Source organism: Schistocerca nitens, chromosome 8, assembly GCF_023898315.1.
Source record: "Schistocerca nitens isolate TAMUIC-IGC-003100 chromosome 8, iqSchNite1.1, whole genome shotgun sequence".
Classification (NCBI taxonomy): Eukaryota; Metazoa; Arthropoda; class Insecta; order Orthoptera; family Acrididae; genus Schistocerca; species Schistocerca nitens.
Window position 1 is genome coordinate 398,322,829 of NC_064621.1, and position 18,440 is coordinate 398,341,268.

General features: G+C 39.8%; 1 protein-coding gene across 3 annotated transcripts in view; it reads right to left on the reverse strand.

The window, feature by feature from the left end:
* Positions 1-5,516: 5,516 nt before the first annotated feature.
* Positions 5,517-18,440, reverse strand: part of LOC126198676 (T-complex protein 11-like protein 1) — a 124,220-nt gene continuing 111,296 nt past the window's right edge. For all 3 annotated transcript variants that reach the window (XM_049935170.1, XM_049935172.1, XM_049935171.1), the window contains 3 exons: positions 12,979-13,160; positions 7,542-7,708; positions 5,517-6,012 (listed from right to left, as the gene is read on the reverse strand). In XM_049935170.1, coding sequence (XP_049791127.1) covers positions 5,801-6,012; positions 7,542-7,708; positions 12,979-13,160 — 561 coding nt within the window. In that variant the 3' untranslated portion in view covers positions 5,517-5,800. The remainder of the gene's footprint in view (positions 6,013-7,541; positions 7,709-12,978; positions 13,161-18,440) is intronic.

Genomic DNA, 18,440 nt, shown 5'->3' on the forward strand with positions numbered 1-18,440 from the left:
GGTAAATCCATTAACATCAAAAGCATCATACGAAACCAGGCATGTTGCATAAAAACTAATTTATGCCAACTGCACAGTATTTTATATATGTGTGGATGACTGCCACTAAAATGGTCAAGCTTATGAATAGGCATAGAATTGTTCATCTTGTGGATACCTGGCACACAGTTGCTGAACGTACTCTATAGCATAACTCAAGGAACCTGAGTGCATGCTACACTACATGAACTATTTCGACCCTCCCATCCAATACCAGTTTCCCCTGACCTCTGGAAATGGGAACTTAATCTCCAACATATTCTTACATCCTGCTGGACTTAATTTATGTTACCAGATCGCCCCCCTCCCCTTCTTGTTTCATTGTACTTTTTATTGTTTAAAGTCATTAAATGGATACAAACACACAGGGGAGGGAGGGAGGGAGGGGGGGGGAGAGAGATAGAGAGGGAGAGAGAGAGAGAGAGAGAGAGAGAGAGAGAGGAGAGGAGAAGGATGTATTATAGAACTCCAACTCTCCTAAGGAGGGTAAGTTTTATTTTTTGCATTGTATTTATAAATGTTACTTTTGTTCCTTTAATTAGACTAACTGAAGGGTTGAAAACAGAACAGCACTTGTTGGAAATAAACAGTTTTCATGAGATTCGAAGATCTTCTAAATGGTCTGCCATTAATTAAATTTTTGTATGTTGCTTCCTAGGTGAACTTGAAACATTTCTATGACATCCAAGCTACACATATTGCAGCCTGCCAACAAGGAATACTTTTAGTCTCCACTGACAAAGGCCATTTTTGTCAGAAAACTGACCTGGGAACAGGAAAGAACTTCACAACAGGATCTTCAACTATAATTCATTACTCTTATGATATATCACTATTTGCCAGAAAAAAAGATAAAATGAAATTAGTTATACAGAGAACTATACAGGTCAAACTTTCATGTATCCTCCCACTACTGTAGTTGGTTTCAATCTCATTCAAGATTAATCTCTCTTCTTTGTCTCCCAAATACACTCCTGGAAATGGAAAAAAGAACACATTGACACCAATGTGTCAGACCCACCATACTTGCTCCGGACACTGCGAGAGGGCTGTACAAGCAATGATCACACGCACGGCACAGCGGACACACCAGGAACCGCGGTGTTGGCCATCGAATGGCGCTAGCTGCGCAGCATTTGTGCACCGCCGCCGTCAGTGTCAGCCAGTTTGCCGTGGCATACGGAGCTCCATCGCAGTCTTTAACACTGGTAGCATGCCGCGACAGCGTGGACGTGAACCGTATGTGCAGTTGACGGACTTTGAGCGAGGGCGTATAGTGGGCATGCGGGAGGCCGGGTGGACGTACCGCCGAATTGCTCAACACGTGAGGCGTGAGGTCTCCACAGTACATCGATGTTGTCGCCAGTGGTCGGCGGAAGGTGCACGTGCCCGTCGACCTGGGACCGGACCGCAGCGACGCACGGATGCACGCCAAGACCATAGGATCTTACGCAGTGCCGTAGGGGACCGCACCGCCACTTCCCAGCAAATTAGGGACACTGTTGCTCCTGGGGTATCGGCGAGGACCATTCGCAACCGTCTCCATGAAGCTGGGCTACGGTCCCGCACACCGTTAGGCCGTCTTCCGCTCACGCCCCAACATCGTGCAGCCCGCCTCGAGTGGTGTCGCGACAGGCGTGAATGGAGGGACGAATGGAGTCGTGTCGTCTTCAGCGATGAGAGTCGCTTCTGCCTTGGTGCCAATGATGGTCGTATGCGTGTTTGGCACCGTGCAGGTGAGCGCCACAATCAGGACTGCATACGACCGAGGCACACAGGGCCAACACCCGGCATCATGGTGTGGGGAGCGATCTCCTACACTGGCCGTACACCACTGGTGATCGTCGAGGGGACACTGAATAGTGCACGGTACATCCAAACCGTCATCGAACCCATTGTTCTACCATTCCTAGACCGGCAAGGGAACTTGCTGTTCCAACAGGACAATGCACGTCCGCATGTATCCCATGCCACCCAACGTGCTCTAGAAGGTGTAAGTCAACTACCCTGGCCAGCAAGATCTCCGGATCTGTCCCCCATTGAGCATGTTTGGGACTGGATGAAGCGTCGTCTCACGCGGTCTGCACGTCCAGCACGAACGCTGGTCCAACTGAGGCGCCAGGTGGAAATGGCATGGCAAGCCGTTCCACAGGACTACATCCAGCATCTCTACGATCGTCTCCATGGGAGAATAGCAGCCTGCATTGCTGCGAAAGGTGGATATACACTGTACTAGTGCCGACATTGTGCATGCTCTGTTGCCTGTGTCTATGTGCCTGTGGTTCTGTCAGTGTGATCATGTGATGTATCTGACCCCAGGAATGTGTCAATAAAGTTTCCCCTTCCTGGGACAATCAATTCACGGTGTTCTTATTTCAATTTCCAGGAGTGTATATTGAAGAGTTTTGGCTCTCACTTATCAAGAAAGGAAAAAGAATCATGAAGTTTTAGAGCTCTTGGTTCATAATCATGATTGCCTCACTGTCATGTTGCTTAAGCCAACTCTAGCGGAAGCTCTCATTTTTTCCAAACAAAAACATTAGTTACGGCAGGTACATGTGTACTACCTTCCACAAAAATTTAGCTGCTGTGTGCCTCAATTTTACTTGTAATTAGTGTCAGTTTTCTTTGTAGAAGGTCTTCTGTACCAACTTACAACTTTCTTCCTAGTCTATGTTGTAAGTGACGAAAGGTGCTGGAAGTTGTTCATAGAAGTTTTAATTCAACCGGTTCTTCCACAGCTTGTTTCTTCTTCTTACTTGAAGTGAAAAACAAATTCTGATAGGTAGGAAAAAAAGAAGGGCCTCTCATATGACAATGATATGTTGCCCAGTCGAATATTTTCAAGCTGTGAATCAGAATGCATAGAAAGTACATAATGACAAAATTTCTATTCTGACGACCGTTTTCATTTGAAATCAAAACTAAGTCTCTTTTTAAATGTTGCTTTTTTTCAAATGGCAGTGAAAAAATAATGAAATCACTTCGTTCTGTCCCCACTTGGAAACTCCTCCAAGATTACATTTTCTCAGTTTTCAGACCAAGTCATTCGGAAAAAAAATCCTCAAGCTCGTAACCACTGTTTTTGCTATTATCAAAAGATGCTGCACAGTATTCTGCTTATGTGGATGAAGACACAAACCCTTCCTGAGAGAGGTGTGAATGAAGTGCACATCTGAAAGTGGGTTGAGCAGCTTCTAGCTGCTCTGACCTACCAAGGGACTACACAACAGCAGATAGCACCAATGGCTGATGCCACATTTGAAGCTGCTATTCCTGCCTTCGGGGACATAACTAGCCTGGGGCAACTACAGATTTCTATATACACATATAACTCGAGGATCCGACATGGCAGCAGTGCACAATTCTGTTTCATTGCTAGCACTGCCTGTCAACTAAACGCAGAAACAGACGGACATAAAGTGTAAAATGAAGGGAATTATAGTCATTCACACTGTAGACAACAGCGAGCATAGGGGAAAAGGATGACCATACCACAATTTCAATATGTAGAGCTTTAGGGACTATTCCTTGAGACCCAAGACAAAAAACAGAAAACGTAAAATAAATGAGAATAGTGGAACACAGAATATATGACATGCATCCATAAAAATCTAATTTAGAAGTATTGGGGGGGGGGATATTCCGAAGGAAAGATCCAGAGGCATGCAGAAGTTCATCTTTGTTATCAACGTGAATGAATTGGAACAACATAAAAAGAAGATTCAAAAATCGTCATTATTATGTCAACAGCTAAGGAATTATTATACCTACAGGTATGAATCATTTTTAACATTATGCTGCAACATACTTGCTAACTACATCTGTATCTACATAAGTGCTCTGCAATTTACCATATGGTGCACGGCAGAGTGTACTCTGTACCACTACTAGTCACTTCCTTTCCTGTTCCACTCACAAACAGAACAAGCCCTAATCTCATCTACATACATCCTCTGCAATCCACCATATGGTGCATGGTGGAGAGTACCCAGAACCATTACCAGTCATTTGTTTTTTCTGTTACACTTGCAAATATAATGAGCCCTAATCTCTCTAATCTTACCTACATGGTCCTTACGTGGAATGTACATTGGTGGCAGTAGACTTTTTCTGCAGTCAGCCTCAAATGCCAGTTCTCTAAATTTTCTCAATGGCGCTTCTTGAAAAGAACATTGCCTTCCCTCCAGTGATTCCTATTTGAGATCCCGAAGCATCTCCATAATACCTGCACGTCAACAATGGGTCATATTAGTGTCCTATATGCGATCTCCTTTGCGGATAACCTACACTTTCCTAAAATTCTCCTAATAAACTGAGGTAGATCATTTGCCTTCCTCACTACAGTCCTTACATGCTCATACATTTCATATTGCTTGCCAATGTTACACCTAGACATTTAATTGACATGATGACTGTGTCAAACAGCACATTGCTAATAATGTATTTGAACTTTATAGATTTGTTTTTCCCACTCATCTGCAGTAACTTACATTTTTTTACATCGAGAGCTAGCTGCCATTCATCACACCAACTAGAAATTTTGTCTACGTCATCTTGTATCCTCCTATAGTTACTCAATTTCGACACCTTCCTGTTCACCCACCATCATTGCAAATGACCACAAATTGCTACCCAACCTGTCCACCAGATCATTTATGCACACAGAAAACAACAGCAGTCCTATCACACTTCCCTGGAACAATGCTTACAATATCCTCATCTCTGATGAAAAGAAAACATTGGCCTCCTACTCTGTTTAATGGAGCATAGTGATTTCAGCTCAGTTCATTTTACTTTAATGGGTTAAAGGTCTTTCAGAAATTTGTCTTATAGCTCCCTTATGGTACCCCTGGTACTTTAAGGTCCATTCATTACATATTTAGTACAGCGTATGTGCCAGAATGTATAAGGGTTCTGGAGAGTAAAGTAAACGTTGTGTCATTGACATGCTTCTCACACTAGGAGTTTCATTTCCAATTGCTGCACACGCCACTGTAAACTTAGCAAAGTTCTGCAAACAATGGTAAATCTAAGAACAGAAAGAAGTTTAATTAATTTGTCTGAGAACAAGGTGCGATTTACTACCATCAGTCAAAAACAGACTGCCAGTCAAGTTTGTTGATATTTATGGTTGTGTCTAAGTTGCAGTATTTTGTTTTGCTACTAGCAATTTCAAATGTAACTGTATTTTACTGTTTTGTTTTTTGGGTGGGTTCATTCTAAAATAAGCTTAGGGAACACATTGCAAATAGGAATCAGGAATGCATGACAGAAAATAACACCACTTATGGATAAAGGAAAATAAAGTGATAAAAAGACAATTAAGTGTATGTGTATATGCTTTGTGTGTGTGTGTGTGTGTGTGTGTGTGTGTGTGTGTGTGTGTGTGTGTGAGAGAGAGAGAGAGAGAGAGAGAGAGAGAGAGAGAGAGAGAGAAGGAATAAATAGACATATTTGAAATAAAATTAGTTAAATTGTTAATTAATACACATGTATTTCATTGAAAATATGGATAACTTACAAATCATAGTAATTAAGTTATACAATAAATACTTTATTTATTTATAAGAAAGAGACTAACAGCTGTATTCCCTTTGCATATTGTGAAAAATGGTCTGTATGAAAATATTCCTGATCATACACCATTGTTTAAATAAATGGAGGAATCTGTCATGGAATACTCAGTTGGATTCCAGTTACAATTAAAAAGAGTTTCAATGAGAGTTAACAATGTTTCTCAGAATGAAAGTGTAAGTAGCTAAGGTGATGCTTTTGCAGATTTCACAGCATCTGCTATAATTTCACTATAGTATTCACCATAAACTGCACGATTATGTGATACCAGGCGAAGAAACTGGCCAGTTAGTGTTGTGAGTTCTGCTTTCAGAAAAGACAGTCCAGGAGGAACCTGCACAGGTGCTGCTGTGGGAGACGTTATTGTAAGTTCTAAGAACTCCATTATTCGCAAACCTGTAACAGAAATTGAATACTGACAAATTGAAACATTCAGAGATGTGGAATACAAGAATGCCATTTTGACAATATAACTGCAAGAAGAGGAAAAAATCAAATTTACACTACACAAACACTCATAAATCAATCAGTAACACTGTATACCACAAGCACTGAAATAAATGCCTGACAAAGAAACAAGAAAAAAGTAAATACATATAGGATGGATTGTTGTCGTCATCATCATCATTGTCATCATCATCATCATCATCATCATTACTGGTCATTTGACATCAATTCTGGATTAAGATCACTCTATGTTTATCCCAGTATTACTCTCTTTAGCTACACCCAAATATATTGGCCCTACATATATCATTAACCCACTTTTCATTAGGTTGTTGTCTCACCCTTTATGTACCTCCTAGTGTCCAACAAAGAACCTATTTGGTCCACATATCATCCATTTTCTGTCTGTAACACTCGCCACCATTTTGATTTAATTACATTTCCCACTCCAGTCTCTTCCCAGGCTCTCTTCCAGTAATTTCAAACAATCTGTCAATTGCTCACTAAGTTACTCTCAGTTTTTGAATGGTTTTCACATTAAAAAAATGCATGTCTCATTGCCATTAGCAAAAACTAACATATGTGGAATGCACACTTTCCTTTTTAGACATTTCAGAAGTTGATTTTAAAAATGTTGCTGAAACAGTGTTGTCAATGCAGATGTTCAAGATCTCCAAATGCAGTATGATCAAAGTGCCTCAAACTCATTCATCTCTAATAGATATTAAAAGCTTTTACTTTGAAACAGAAGAAACTAAAATGTCAATGTACTCAAAAGACGAAATAACAAGGCTGATGTACGCCATACTTCATCTGGTAGACCAGCAATGTTTATCAACTGCAGCAAGACAGAAAGACTTGTTGGTGATGTAGCCATTTCTTCCTCAACAGCATTACGAGCTCTACTTCAAACTTTGTAACTCTATCCCAAGAACAGAAAGTGCAAAAAATTGAAACAGAAGTCAATACTGAGTTAGAGAGTTAATGTTAATTTTGTTCTTCTCTTGTGAAAAATTAAAAAGATATGAGAAATAGTATTTGCTGATTGCAGTTCACTAGTTAAAATTTTGCTGCTGTATTCCTATAATTGCATTATCAAAAATAAAACTAAGTGCTTCAATATTAACGGCACTTCAAAAAAAAACTTTCTTACTGGCATTTGGAAGCAGTCAGCTCCTTGGCATGGCACTTAGCAAAATTATGTGGTATCAGAATATCTTCTCAAGTTTTTAGTTTCAAATAAGTCATGTACAAAAAGAGATAAATTGTCTCCTGACAAATGTGAGATTTGGCACTTAGATATTTGACATTTCCACTCTTCATATGATTTACTGCTCTTTTGGCAAATTCCCCTTACTGAAGTTTCACTTGCAATCACCTTAACACAGCCATTTTTGGAGAAAGCATACAATTTTGTGGCACTTTTACAGGCATACATCTTATTTCAATAATAATGAATAAAAAACATGCACACTTACGAACTAGTTGTTTCACTTTATGTTCTGGCAATGCAACACTGGAAATCTGAGAAGTGAGGGATGCAGTTGCAGTTTCGTCCAGCTGAGAAAATCCACATTCCACTAAAGAATCATTTACATCCTTGATTATTTGCAATGATACATTTGGCATCACGTCTGTCAGATCCCTAAAATAATGAATTAAAAAACTTTCACAAATTTTAGAAGTTAAAAGCATTAGAGAAACAAATGAAAAACAAAAAATTCAGAATTCCCACAAGTTAAAAGAATATCAGTACGATTAAATCATCGAAAGACTATGCTCAATTCTACAAAAGAAGTAGAAATAAAAATCGACTTAACCAAGGCCCAGTAACAGGGCTGTGAAATTTTATCATCTGTCTGTACCTTCTCTCCTACTCATTAGACCATGTTGTTCACAAACATCTTATACAAACTGCTACGATTTCTTTTCCAAATGCTGTGAGTCTGCATTCCAGTTACACATGATGTTGATTTGCTGTAGTACACAATAATCTGAATTGTTTTTCCATCTTTCACAATATATGTGAAGCTTCATATAGGATTCAAGTACTGTACGTACATTTGCAGGTAACAGCTTCACTGCATAGGTTCGGCTTTTGAGGAAATGGTTGTCTCTCTATGAGTTACATGAAATAACAGAAAGAAATAAAGATATTGTCATATTTATAGACTTGTAGGATTCGGAGAAACAAAACCCTAGTGAAATAGGCCATTAGAAATGATTGTATGGGAACTAAAAATGGGCTTAAAAGTAGAGAATAACTCTGCAACCATGAACAAACAGAATCACCCTTCAATAAGATACTGCACCTCATGACACATACATTTCTGTTTATATATAAACAAAGTTATTTTGCACTACAAAAAAATCAGAAAATAAGTAAATAATATACAAGTAAAATGATAAAGTTACAAAATTCCATCACATGGTAATACCATTACAGAAACTATTTAATAAATGCACACGTGAGTTCACAAACAAATCTTACGCAAAGTGAAGGAATGAAGCAAGGAAGACTAGTGTTCAATGTTCTGTTTACAACAAGATCAACTGAGGAGCATAAACTTGAACTTGGGAATGAAATGGAATATATCGTTTTCAAGGCTATCATCCCAATATTTTCTTCAATTCAGAGAAACCACTGAACATCTATACCTGGACATCCAGAAGAGGACTGCTGGTCCTTCTGAATAGTCAAGTGTGCTAAGCACTGCAGTATGTCACCCAGTCTGAAAAGTATAAAGCATCACCAAGCAGCATAGAGGTTACAAGAGTATCGATAGAGGCCACCAACAAGACTCACTGGAAATGTGCCTCCAACGCCCTCTCAGCCGCCAGTTATCTCGGTTCGCCATCGCAGACCAGAGGACCAGTTTAGTCAGTCAGTTTAGCCAGTTTGAGCATGTTACGCCAGTCAGTTCGAGTCTGTACGCCATGGAGTTCCAGTGGGTCACTCTGAGACGGAGCCACAGACTTAGTGTCTAGCACAGACAGACAATACTTAGCCACAGCACATGGAAACTTAAGTTGTTTATGAATAAAAAACCCAGTTATTAACTGTGCGCAGTTTGTGTTATAGGACGAGGATATTGGCCACCAACCATCATCTCCTTGCTTCCCATGGTACAGCTCTACATGGACAACAAGGCAACATAAAAGCAGCTAAAGAGAATACAACACTGGCGACAAGAACATTTCAGTGAAGAAGATTTTGCTTGCTTCTCTTGTGTTTCAGACTGCAGGAGTTTCTAATTGCAAATTTTCTGTTGTGTCCTTGCATGTATTCCAGGAGGGGAGTCGCAGAACTAATTACATTTCTCTTTTCAGAGGCTTTGCTTGATTCTTTTTTTGGGACTACGTATTTGTGGAAACCATGGTTACACCGCCCCCTGCCTACGTGCTTCAGCCACAGACAGCCAATCTAATGGATTTAACACACGCTTTTCAGTTTCAGAACCAACAAATTGCTGCCTTGCTGATGATGGTACAACAACTTCTAGCTGAACAAGCAATGGTGGCTGCACAACGGATCAACCGACATGCTCAACAAGTGCCGCAGCCCAGTATACCTATGTTCTGGCAATCTGCCGACACAGAAGAGGTATGGCACAAACACTTGACACAGGTCCAAGCTCATTGTGCAGTTCATTGCGTTCAAGGTACTGTGAAACTACAAAAAACTAGAAAAAGAGGCTCTCGCTATCATGTATGGTGTGAAAAAATTCCATCACTATTTTTATTGTCACAAGTTCTATTTAGTGACAGATTACAAGCCTTTGCAGTCCTTGTTTCAACTGTCAAAGCCGGTTTCTACACACACAGCTCAAAAATTGCACTGCTGGGCTTTGTTGCTTTCAAAGTATCAGTATGAAATAGTGTACAGACCTACAGCAAAGCATGGTAAAGTAGATGCCCTATCTTGCCTTCCAATTGGCACAGACTGATTTTGATGCATCTGCCGCATCTTGTTGCCAAATCCATGCGCAGGACTCTGAATTGCTGGAATCTTTTCCCTTGAACTAAAGAAAAATTACACAGGCCACAGAAGCAGACCCAGACATCAACATTTTGCTGCATTATATTCACACGTCTTAGCATCGTTCCTTGAACAGTACCCGGAAACTCAGTTGTGCGCCAACATTTTGCATGTCGGCATAGCCTTTCAGTTCAACAAGGTCTAGTTCAAAATGACAGTGGACAATCCAGTGTACTTATTCCCAAAGTATTGCAAAAGGATATGTTGCGGTTGCTCCATAATGACATTGGGGAATTTTTTGCACTAAAAAGTTAGCACGCCGGCACTGTACTTGGCAGGGCATGGATGCCCACACTGAACAGATGACGGCACACTGTCACACATGTGTGTAGAACCAATCTGCTCTGCCACACACATTTGCAGCTTGGCCTAATACTAAATCGCATGGCAGTGAGTGCACATAGACATTGCAGGACCATTTTGGAACACTTGCTGGCTCAAGGTTTGCCAGAAGTACTTGTGGCGGACAACAGACCACAGTTCACTTCATGCGACTCAAAAGTTTTGTGAATACAATGGCATCTGTCATCTAACAAGTGCTCCATTTCACCTGCAGTCCAACGCTTCGTATGCACTTTCAATCAACAGATGGCCGAGCTTCGCACCACCCACACATGGGAACATATGTTGCAACTCTTTCTCATCTCCTATCACTCCCACCCATGAGACAGACCATCAACAGATTCTGCGTGGCTGCTGCCATCGGATGCTGCTACACTTGCTACACCCATCACAGCATCTGGCGCCAGGGGAGGAATGTGCTGGTGCATGCTGGCACCAGCACACCATGCGGCATAGCGGTTACAAGAGGATCGATAGAGGCCAACGATAAGACTCTTTGGAAACGCGCCACCATTGTCCTCTCAGCCGCCAGTATCTATGATCGCTGCCGCAGACCAGAGGGCCAGTTTAGCCAGTTAATTCGAGCCTGTTACACCAGTTAGTTTGAGTCTGTATGCTGTGGAGTTCCAGTGGGTCACCGAGACGAAGCTGCAGACTTAGCCTCTAGCACAGAGGCAAGCAGTACAAGTAACATTACAGCGGACTTCTACTTCAATAGCATTGAAGCTATGTGGAGTATACAGAAAAGAACTTGTGCCACAGCATGTGGAAACTAAAGTTAAGTAGCTCTTTGTTTATGAATGAAGAATCCAGTTTTGTGCAGTTTATGTTATAGGAAAAGGATACCGGATATCAACCAACATCCTCTCCTTGCTTCCCATGGTACAGCTCTACAGAGACAACGAGACGACATAAAAGTGGCTAAAGAGAATACAACAGCATCTCAAGTATCTTTTAGTTAATCAATAACGTCCAAGCCTTCTCCTCAATGAATATTAAACATTCAATAGCACCAGAAATCGACTGAGTCAAGTGCATTCCACAACTACAAGTGTATTTATTTAACAGTTTCTGTGGGACTATGCAGGCCAAAGGTACCTGGTCATGAAACATGCCTGTATACAGCTTACAGAATGCTAATTAGAAAATTTATAAGCAAAACAAATTAAATAATTAAACACAAAAAATTGTGTTTGGAGTATAAAAATAAATAGCATAATGTTCTAAACTACTGGGACGAATTCCTGCACAGAACAGAATGAGTGTGCCACAAGGAAACTTTTCAATTACATTTGAAGACAATCACTCAAACCCCCCTCCCCCAGGTCTGCTGGAAGCCTACTGAAAATGAAACCTGCTGAATAATACACACCTTTATGTACAATTTTTAAGGAAGTGTTATCCAAGAACATATCGTTTTTCCCTCTAGTGTTCACTCAATTACAATGAGGTAACAAAAGTCATGGGATACCGATATGCACATGTCCAGATGGTGGTAGTATCATGTAAACAAGGTACAAAAGGGCACTGCATTGAAGGAGTAGTCATTTTGTACTCATGTGATTCATGTGAAAAGGTTTCTGACGTGATGGCCACATGATGGGAATTAACAGACTTTGAACGCGGAATTGTAGTTGGAACTAGACACATGGGATATTCCATTTCTGACATCATTAGGGAATACAATATTTTGAGATCCACATTGTCAAGAAAGTGCAGAGAACATCATATTTCAGCCATTACCTCCTACCACAGACAACGCACTGACCGACAGCAGCATTTACAGAGTTGTCATTGGAAGCAGACAAGCAACAAAGCATCAAATAAACTCCGAAATCAATGTGGGATGTACAATGAACATATCTATTATGAGAGTACAACGAAATGTGGCATTAATGGGCTACGGCAGCAGATGACCCATGCGTATGCCTTTGCTAACCACACGACATCGCCTGGGCTTGTGGCTACGTCGATTGCACCTTAGACGAATGGAAAACTGTGGCCTGGTCAGATGAGTCCCGATTCCAGTTGGTCCCCCCCCCCCCCCCCTTCTTCCTCTTCAGCCCTTCTGCCTGAAGAAGGAGCCACTGGCTCCGATAGCTTGCCTAACTATAACATCTTGTTACGTGTATGTTCTGCTGCTACTTACTGAGATTTTTTGTCTATCCAATTAAATTATTTTGTCAAAAATTGATTGTTTTTATTGTTATACTATAACAATTTTGGTATACTTAATGGACTGGTTCAATACCTAAAATCTTACACATAAGACACAATGTCTATATGAATTCGTATGAAATGTAAACAAATACAGTTAAATTAATTCTGACCAAATAATATCATTCACCAGCAATGTTTCATTCATATGAATCCCTGGATAGTAAAATTCAGAATCATTTGGTCAAAAATTAACCCTTAGCTAATTTTCTGATACCGTTACTCTACTTCACATCTGCATTCTGCACACATAATCATATTAATGGTACACAATATTCTAATTTCAGAATTTTTGCCTTTGGGTATTTAAAACTTACTGATTGCTGTGTACTTCTGCCAAAAGTACAGTGAGATGGTCCTTCAACATGGTCTTGAAGCTCGTGTTCCCTACAAGTGCACTGACTACACTTGTAACCACAAGTAGAATACTGCCCATTACCGAAAGGCGAAGTGTCTGATCCCCAAGGTCCAAATAACGAACTTCATCCATTATCAGAGTCTGTTATAAAGAGATGCTTACATTTAAACAAAATCAAATGTGCACAATTTATTTTTTTGGAAAGATATCATGTTACTACACACATCAACAGCTTCTGAGGATCATTCTCATTATTTCCTATTATATCTTCACTTACTTGGCACTCTACCAATATTCGAAACATCCAAACAAATCAGATGTATCTGATGCTAAAAAGACACCAGGTAAAGAAGCAAAATAGGGTGGATATACTGTTGATGAAAGATTTTATAATGAACAGCAAGTCTGAACACTTTTTGGAGTCACAAACTATTTCGTTCTGAAATACTGCAAGAGGTGTAAAGAGAGACAACACAGAATATGGAAAGGAAACAAGAGTCTGAAGACAGACAAAGTACAAGAAATATTTTTTTGAGTTGTGAATCATCTGTCTAATTTTCTCTATAATATGCATCTCAGCTCCTAAGAGGGCAATTCAAAGTGAAATGTCATGTTTTGCGATTTCCTACCAAAATAATTGTTATTGTGGTTTTCCACTATCAAATTATTACTATGGAAACTCCTTTAAGGCACAACTGTTTCTGTTCTATGTTGCAACTGATATTTTACATGCTTTTCAAGAAAACTGGACAATTCAAATTATAATTACTTTGTATTCATTTCGAGAATGAATCTTTCACTTGGCAGTGAGATGTACAGTATCATCAAACTTCCATAAAGATCAAAACTGTGTGCCTTACCAAGATAGAAAAGGGGAGATTAACAATTAACATCCCATAATTAGGCAGTCATTAATGATGGATCACAAGCTCAAGTTAAGGGAAAGGTAGGTAAGGAAATCAGCCACGTACTTTCAAATGGAGTTGTCAGCATTTGACTTAAGTGAAATAGAGAAAAGCAGTGAAAAATTGGAACTCGGATTTGATCCGTTGACCTAATGAATGCAAACCAAACCCAGATCTTTTGCATTTTCTGAGCTTCTCTCAGCACACCCGAAAGCTTAACACAAAACTTGAACTTTCCAACATATTCCCAAAAGTCAATGTTTTGCATGAACATTTCCATAAAAATTAATATAATAATAAAAACTTGTCAGTTTAATGTTAACCATTTTTTAGTTAAGATATAGCAATTGTTATATTTTATCAGTAATAATTGGCAAGTTCAACAATTTTAATGATACTTAACACAAATCAACAAAGTGTTTCAAGAGAGAATGCTCTTATCACCAACAAATTGCCAATATTTAACAAATATAGCAGAGGATCAAGTAGGTAAAAAGACGAGGGCTAGTAGAAATGCTTGGGTAACAAAAGAAATATTGAATTTAATTGATGAAAGAGGAAATTATAAAAATGCAGTAAATGAAGCAGGCAAAAAGGAATACAAACGTCTCAAAAATGAGATCGACAGGAAGAGCAAAATGGCTAAGCAGGGATGGATAGAGGACAAATGTAAGGATTTAGAGGCCTATCTCACTAGGGGTAAGATAGATACTGCCTACAGGAAAATTAAAGAGACCTTTGGAGATAAGAGAATGACTTGTATGAATATCAAGAGCTCAGATGGAAACCCAGTTCTAAGCAAAGAAGGGAAAGCAGAAAGGTGGAAGGAGTATATAGAGGGCCTATACAAGGGCGATGTACTTGAGGACAATATTATGGAAATGAAAGAGGATGATACTGCGTGAAGAGTTTGACAGAGCACTGAAAGATCTAAGTCAAAACAAGGCCCCGGGAGTAGACAACATTCCATTAGAACTACTGACGGCCTTGGGAGAGCCAGTCCTGACAAAACTCAACCATCTGGTGAGCAAGATGTATGAGACAGGCGAAATACCCTCAGACTTCAAGAAGAATATAATAATTCCAATCCCAAAGAAAGCAGGTGTTGACAGATGTGAAAATTACCAAACTATCAGTTTAATAAGTCACAGCTGCAAAATACTAACACGAATTCTTTACAGACGAATGGAAAAACTGGTAGAAGCCGACCTCGGGGAAGATCAGTTTGGACTCCATAGAAATATTGGAACACGTGAGGCAATACTGACCTTACGACTTATCTTACAAGAAAGATTAAGGACAGGCAAACCTACGTTTCTAGCATTTGTAGACTTAGAGAAAGCTTTTGCCAATGTTGACTGGAATACTCTCTTTCAAATTCTAAAGGTGGCAGGGGTAAAATACAGTGAGCGAAAGGCTATTTACAATTTGTACAGAAAGCAGATGGCAGTTATAAGAGTCGAGGGGCATCAAAGGGAAGCAGTGGTTGGGAAGGGAGTGAGACAGGTTGTAGCCTCTCCCCAATGTTATTCAATCTGTATATTGAGCAAGCAGTAAAGGAAACGAAAGAAAAATTCGGAGTAGGTATTAAAATCCATGGAGAAGAAATAAAAACTTTGAGGTTCGCCGATGACATTGTAATTCTGTCAGAGACAACAAAGGACTTGGAAGAGCAGTTGAACGGAATGGACAGTGTCTTGAAAGGAGGATATAAGATGAACATCAACAAAAGCAAAACGAGGATAATGGAATGTAGTCTAATTAAGTCGGGTGATGCTGAGGGAATTAGATTAGGAAATGAGACACTTAAAGTAGTAAAGGAGTTTTGCTATTTGGGGATCAAATAACTAATGATGGTTGAAGTAGAGAAGATATAAAATGTAGACTGGCAATGGCAAGGAAAGCGTTTCTGAAGAAGAGAAATTTGTTAATATCGAGTATAGATTTAAGTGTCAGGAAGTCGTTTCTGAAAGTATTTGGATGTAGTGTTGCCATGTATGGAAGTGAAACATGGACGATAAATAGTTTGGACAAGAAGAGAATAGAAGCTTCCAAAATATGCTGCTACAGAAGAATGCTGAAAATTAGATGGGTAGATCACATAACTAATGATGAAGTATTGAATAGAATTGGGGAGAAGAGGAGTTTGTGGCACAACTTGACATAACTAATGATGAAGTATTGAATAGAATTGGGGAGAAGAGGAGTTTGTGGCACAACTTGACAAAAAGAAGGGACTGGTTAGTAGGACATGTTCTGAGGCATCAAGGGATCACAAATTTAGAATTGGAGGGCAGAGTGGAGGGTAAAAATCGTCGAGGTAGATCAAGAGATGAATACACTAAGCAGATTCAGAAGGATGTAGGTTGCAGTAAGTACTGGGAGATGAAGAAGCTTGTACAGGATAGGGTAGCATGGAGAGCTGCATCAAACCAGTCTCAGGACTGAAGACCACAACAACACGTTTACAGCATTCATGAAACAAGCAGCTCACTGCTACAACTGAACACTGGGAGAAGCAGCAATGGGACACTTTTGGTGGCCACAACTGAAGAGAACATTGTCTGCCATGCTTTTGCAGAGTGTGATGCGACAATTAAGGATTAGAAATGGATGATCTTGAAGTAAGACATGGACATATAGTCTGTGTTAAGTACGATTAAACTGTTGAATGCTACCAATTATTACTGGTATAATAAAAAATGTACACAATAATAATCATAATGTTTCACAGACGAAGTGTCCCTACACATGGTAGTTTGTGGGAAAAACCCATTTCAAATGAGTGCATTATTTAGTTCATGTGAGCATCCATTTGAACACAGATTTGGTGCAGTAATATCTTGAACCAAACTCAAAGTGAATGGAATTCTCACTATCATAACTAGTTTCTATAAAAAAAGATGAGAACCACATGATCAAATTGTTTTGATTTTAACATATATAGAATGTATCAATGCTAATTGCAGTCCAAATTTATAAATTTTGCCGGCAAAATGATGTTTGCACCTACTATATACAAACTTCAATAATGAATTAAGTATCTTACTAGAACGATTTTAAATGTGTTCCTGAAAATCAGATATGTGACCAAATTAATGGACAATGAATATTTTCAAAAGAAAACAGCAAAAGTTACTAAAATGGACCATGAAACAATTTGATGAGTTTTAGCACATTGTACATCTGAAGAAAACTGGATGGACAGCAAAAGAAATTAATGGAACAGTAGAAATGGCCCGAGGAAATAAAAATATACTTAAAAACATCGAGGAGATTTACTTGTGTTCTTGAGGTGGCAATAATTCAGCATACCAGGCACAGATCCAGTTTTTAAGATCTTATTTCAGTTGCTCATTTCAGATTTTACAGAGAATTACACACTAGAAATCCATTTATTTATTATCATTAAGAAATAATGATAATGTATACTGATCAGCTAGAACATTATGATCACCTATCCAATGGCTGGTATGACCATCTTTGGCATGGATAACAGCACCGATGCATCATGGCATAGAAGCAATGAGGCCTTGGTAGGTTGCAAGAGGAAGCTGGCACCACATTTGCAAATACATCACCTAATGCCTATAAATTCTGGAGACGGGGCCAATGCACTCTGACGCCTCGTTCAATCACATCCCAGATGTTGATCGAGTTCAGATCTGGTGAGTTGGGGGGCAGCACATCAATTGGAACTCTTCGCTGTGTTCCTTGAACCAGTCCATCACACTCACGACCTTATGACAAGGCACATTATCTCACTGAAAAAACGCTACTGCTACAGGGAAACATGATCATTGTGAAGATGGTTACATGGTCTGCAGCCAGTTTACAATATTCCTTGGCTATCATGGTTTCTTGCACAAACACCACAAGACCTATGGATGCCGAAGTGAATGTTCCCCAGGGTGTTACAAAAAGGTACGGCCAAACTTTCAGGAAACATTCCTCACACACAAAGAAAGAAAATATGTTATGTGGACATTTGTCCGGAAATGCTTACTTTCCATGTTAGAGCTCATTTTATTACTTCTCTTCAAATCACATTAATCATGGAACAGAAACACACAGCAACAGAACGTACCAGCGTGACTTCAAACACTTTGTTACAGGAAATGTTCAAAATGTCCTCCGTTAGCGAGGATACATGGAATCCCTGATGCGCTGATGCAGCCCTGGAGAATGGCGTATTGTATCACAGACGTCCACAATACGAGCACGAAGAGTCTCTACATTTGGTACCGCGGTTGCGTAGACAAGAGCTTTCAAATGCCCCATAAATGCAAGTCAGGAGGTTTGAAGTCAGGAGAGCGTGGAGGCCATGGAATTGGTCCGCCTCTACCAATCCATCGGTCACCGAATCTGTTGTTGAGAAGTGTACGAACACTTAGACTGAAATGTGCAGGAGCTCCATCGTGCAGGAACCACATGTTGTGCCGTACTTGTAAAGGCACATGTTCTAGCAGCACAGGTAGAGCATCCCGTATCAAATCATGATAACGTGCTCCATTGA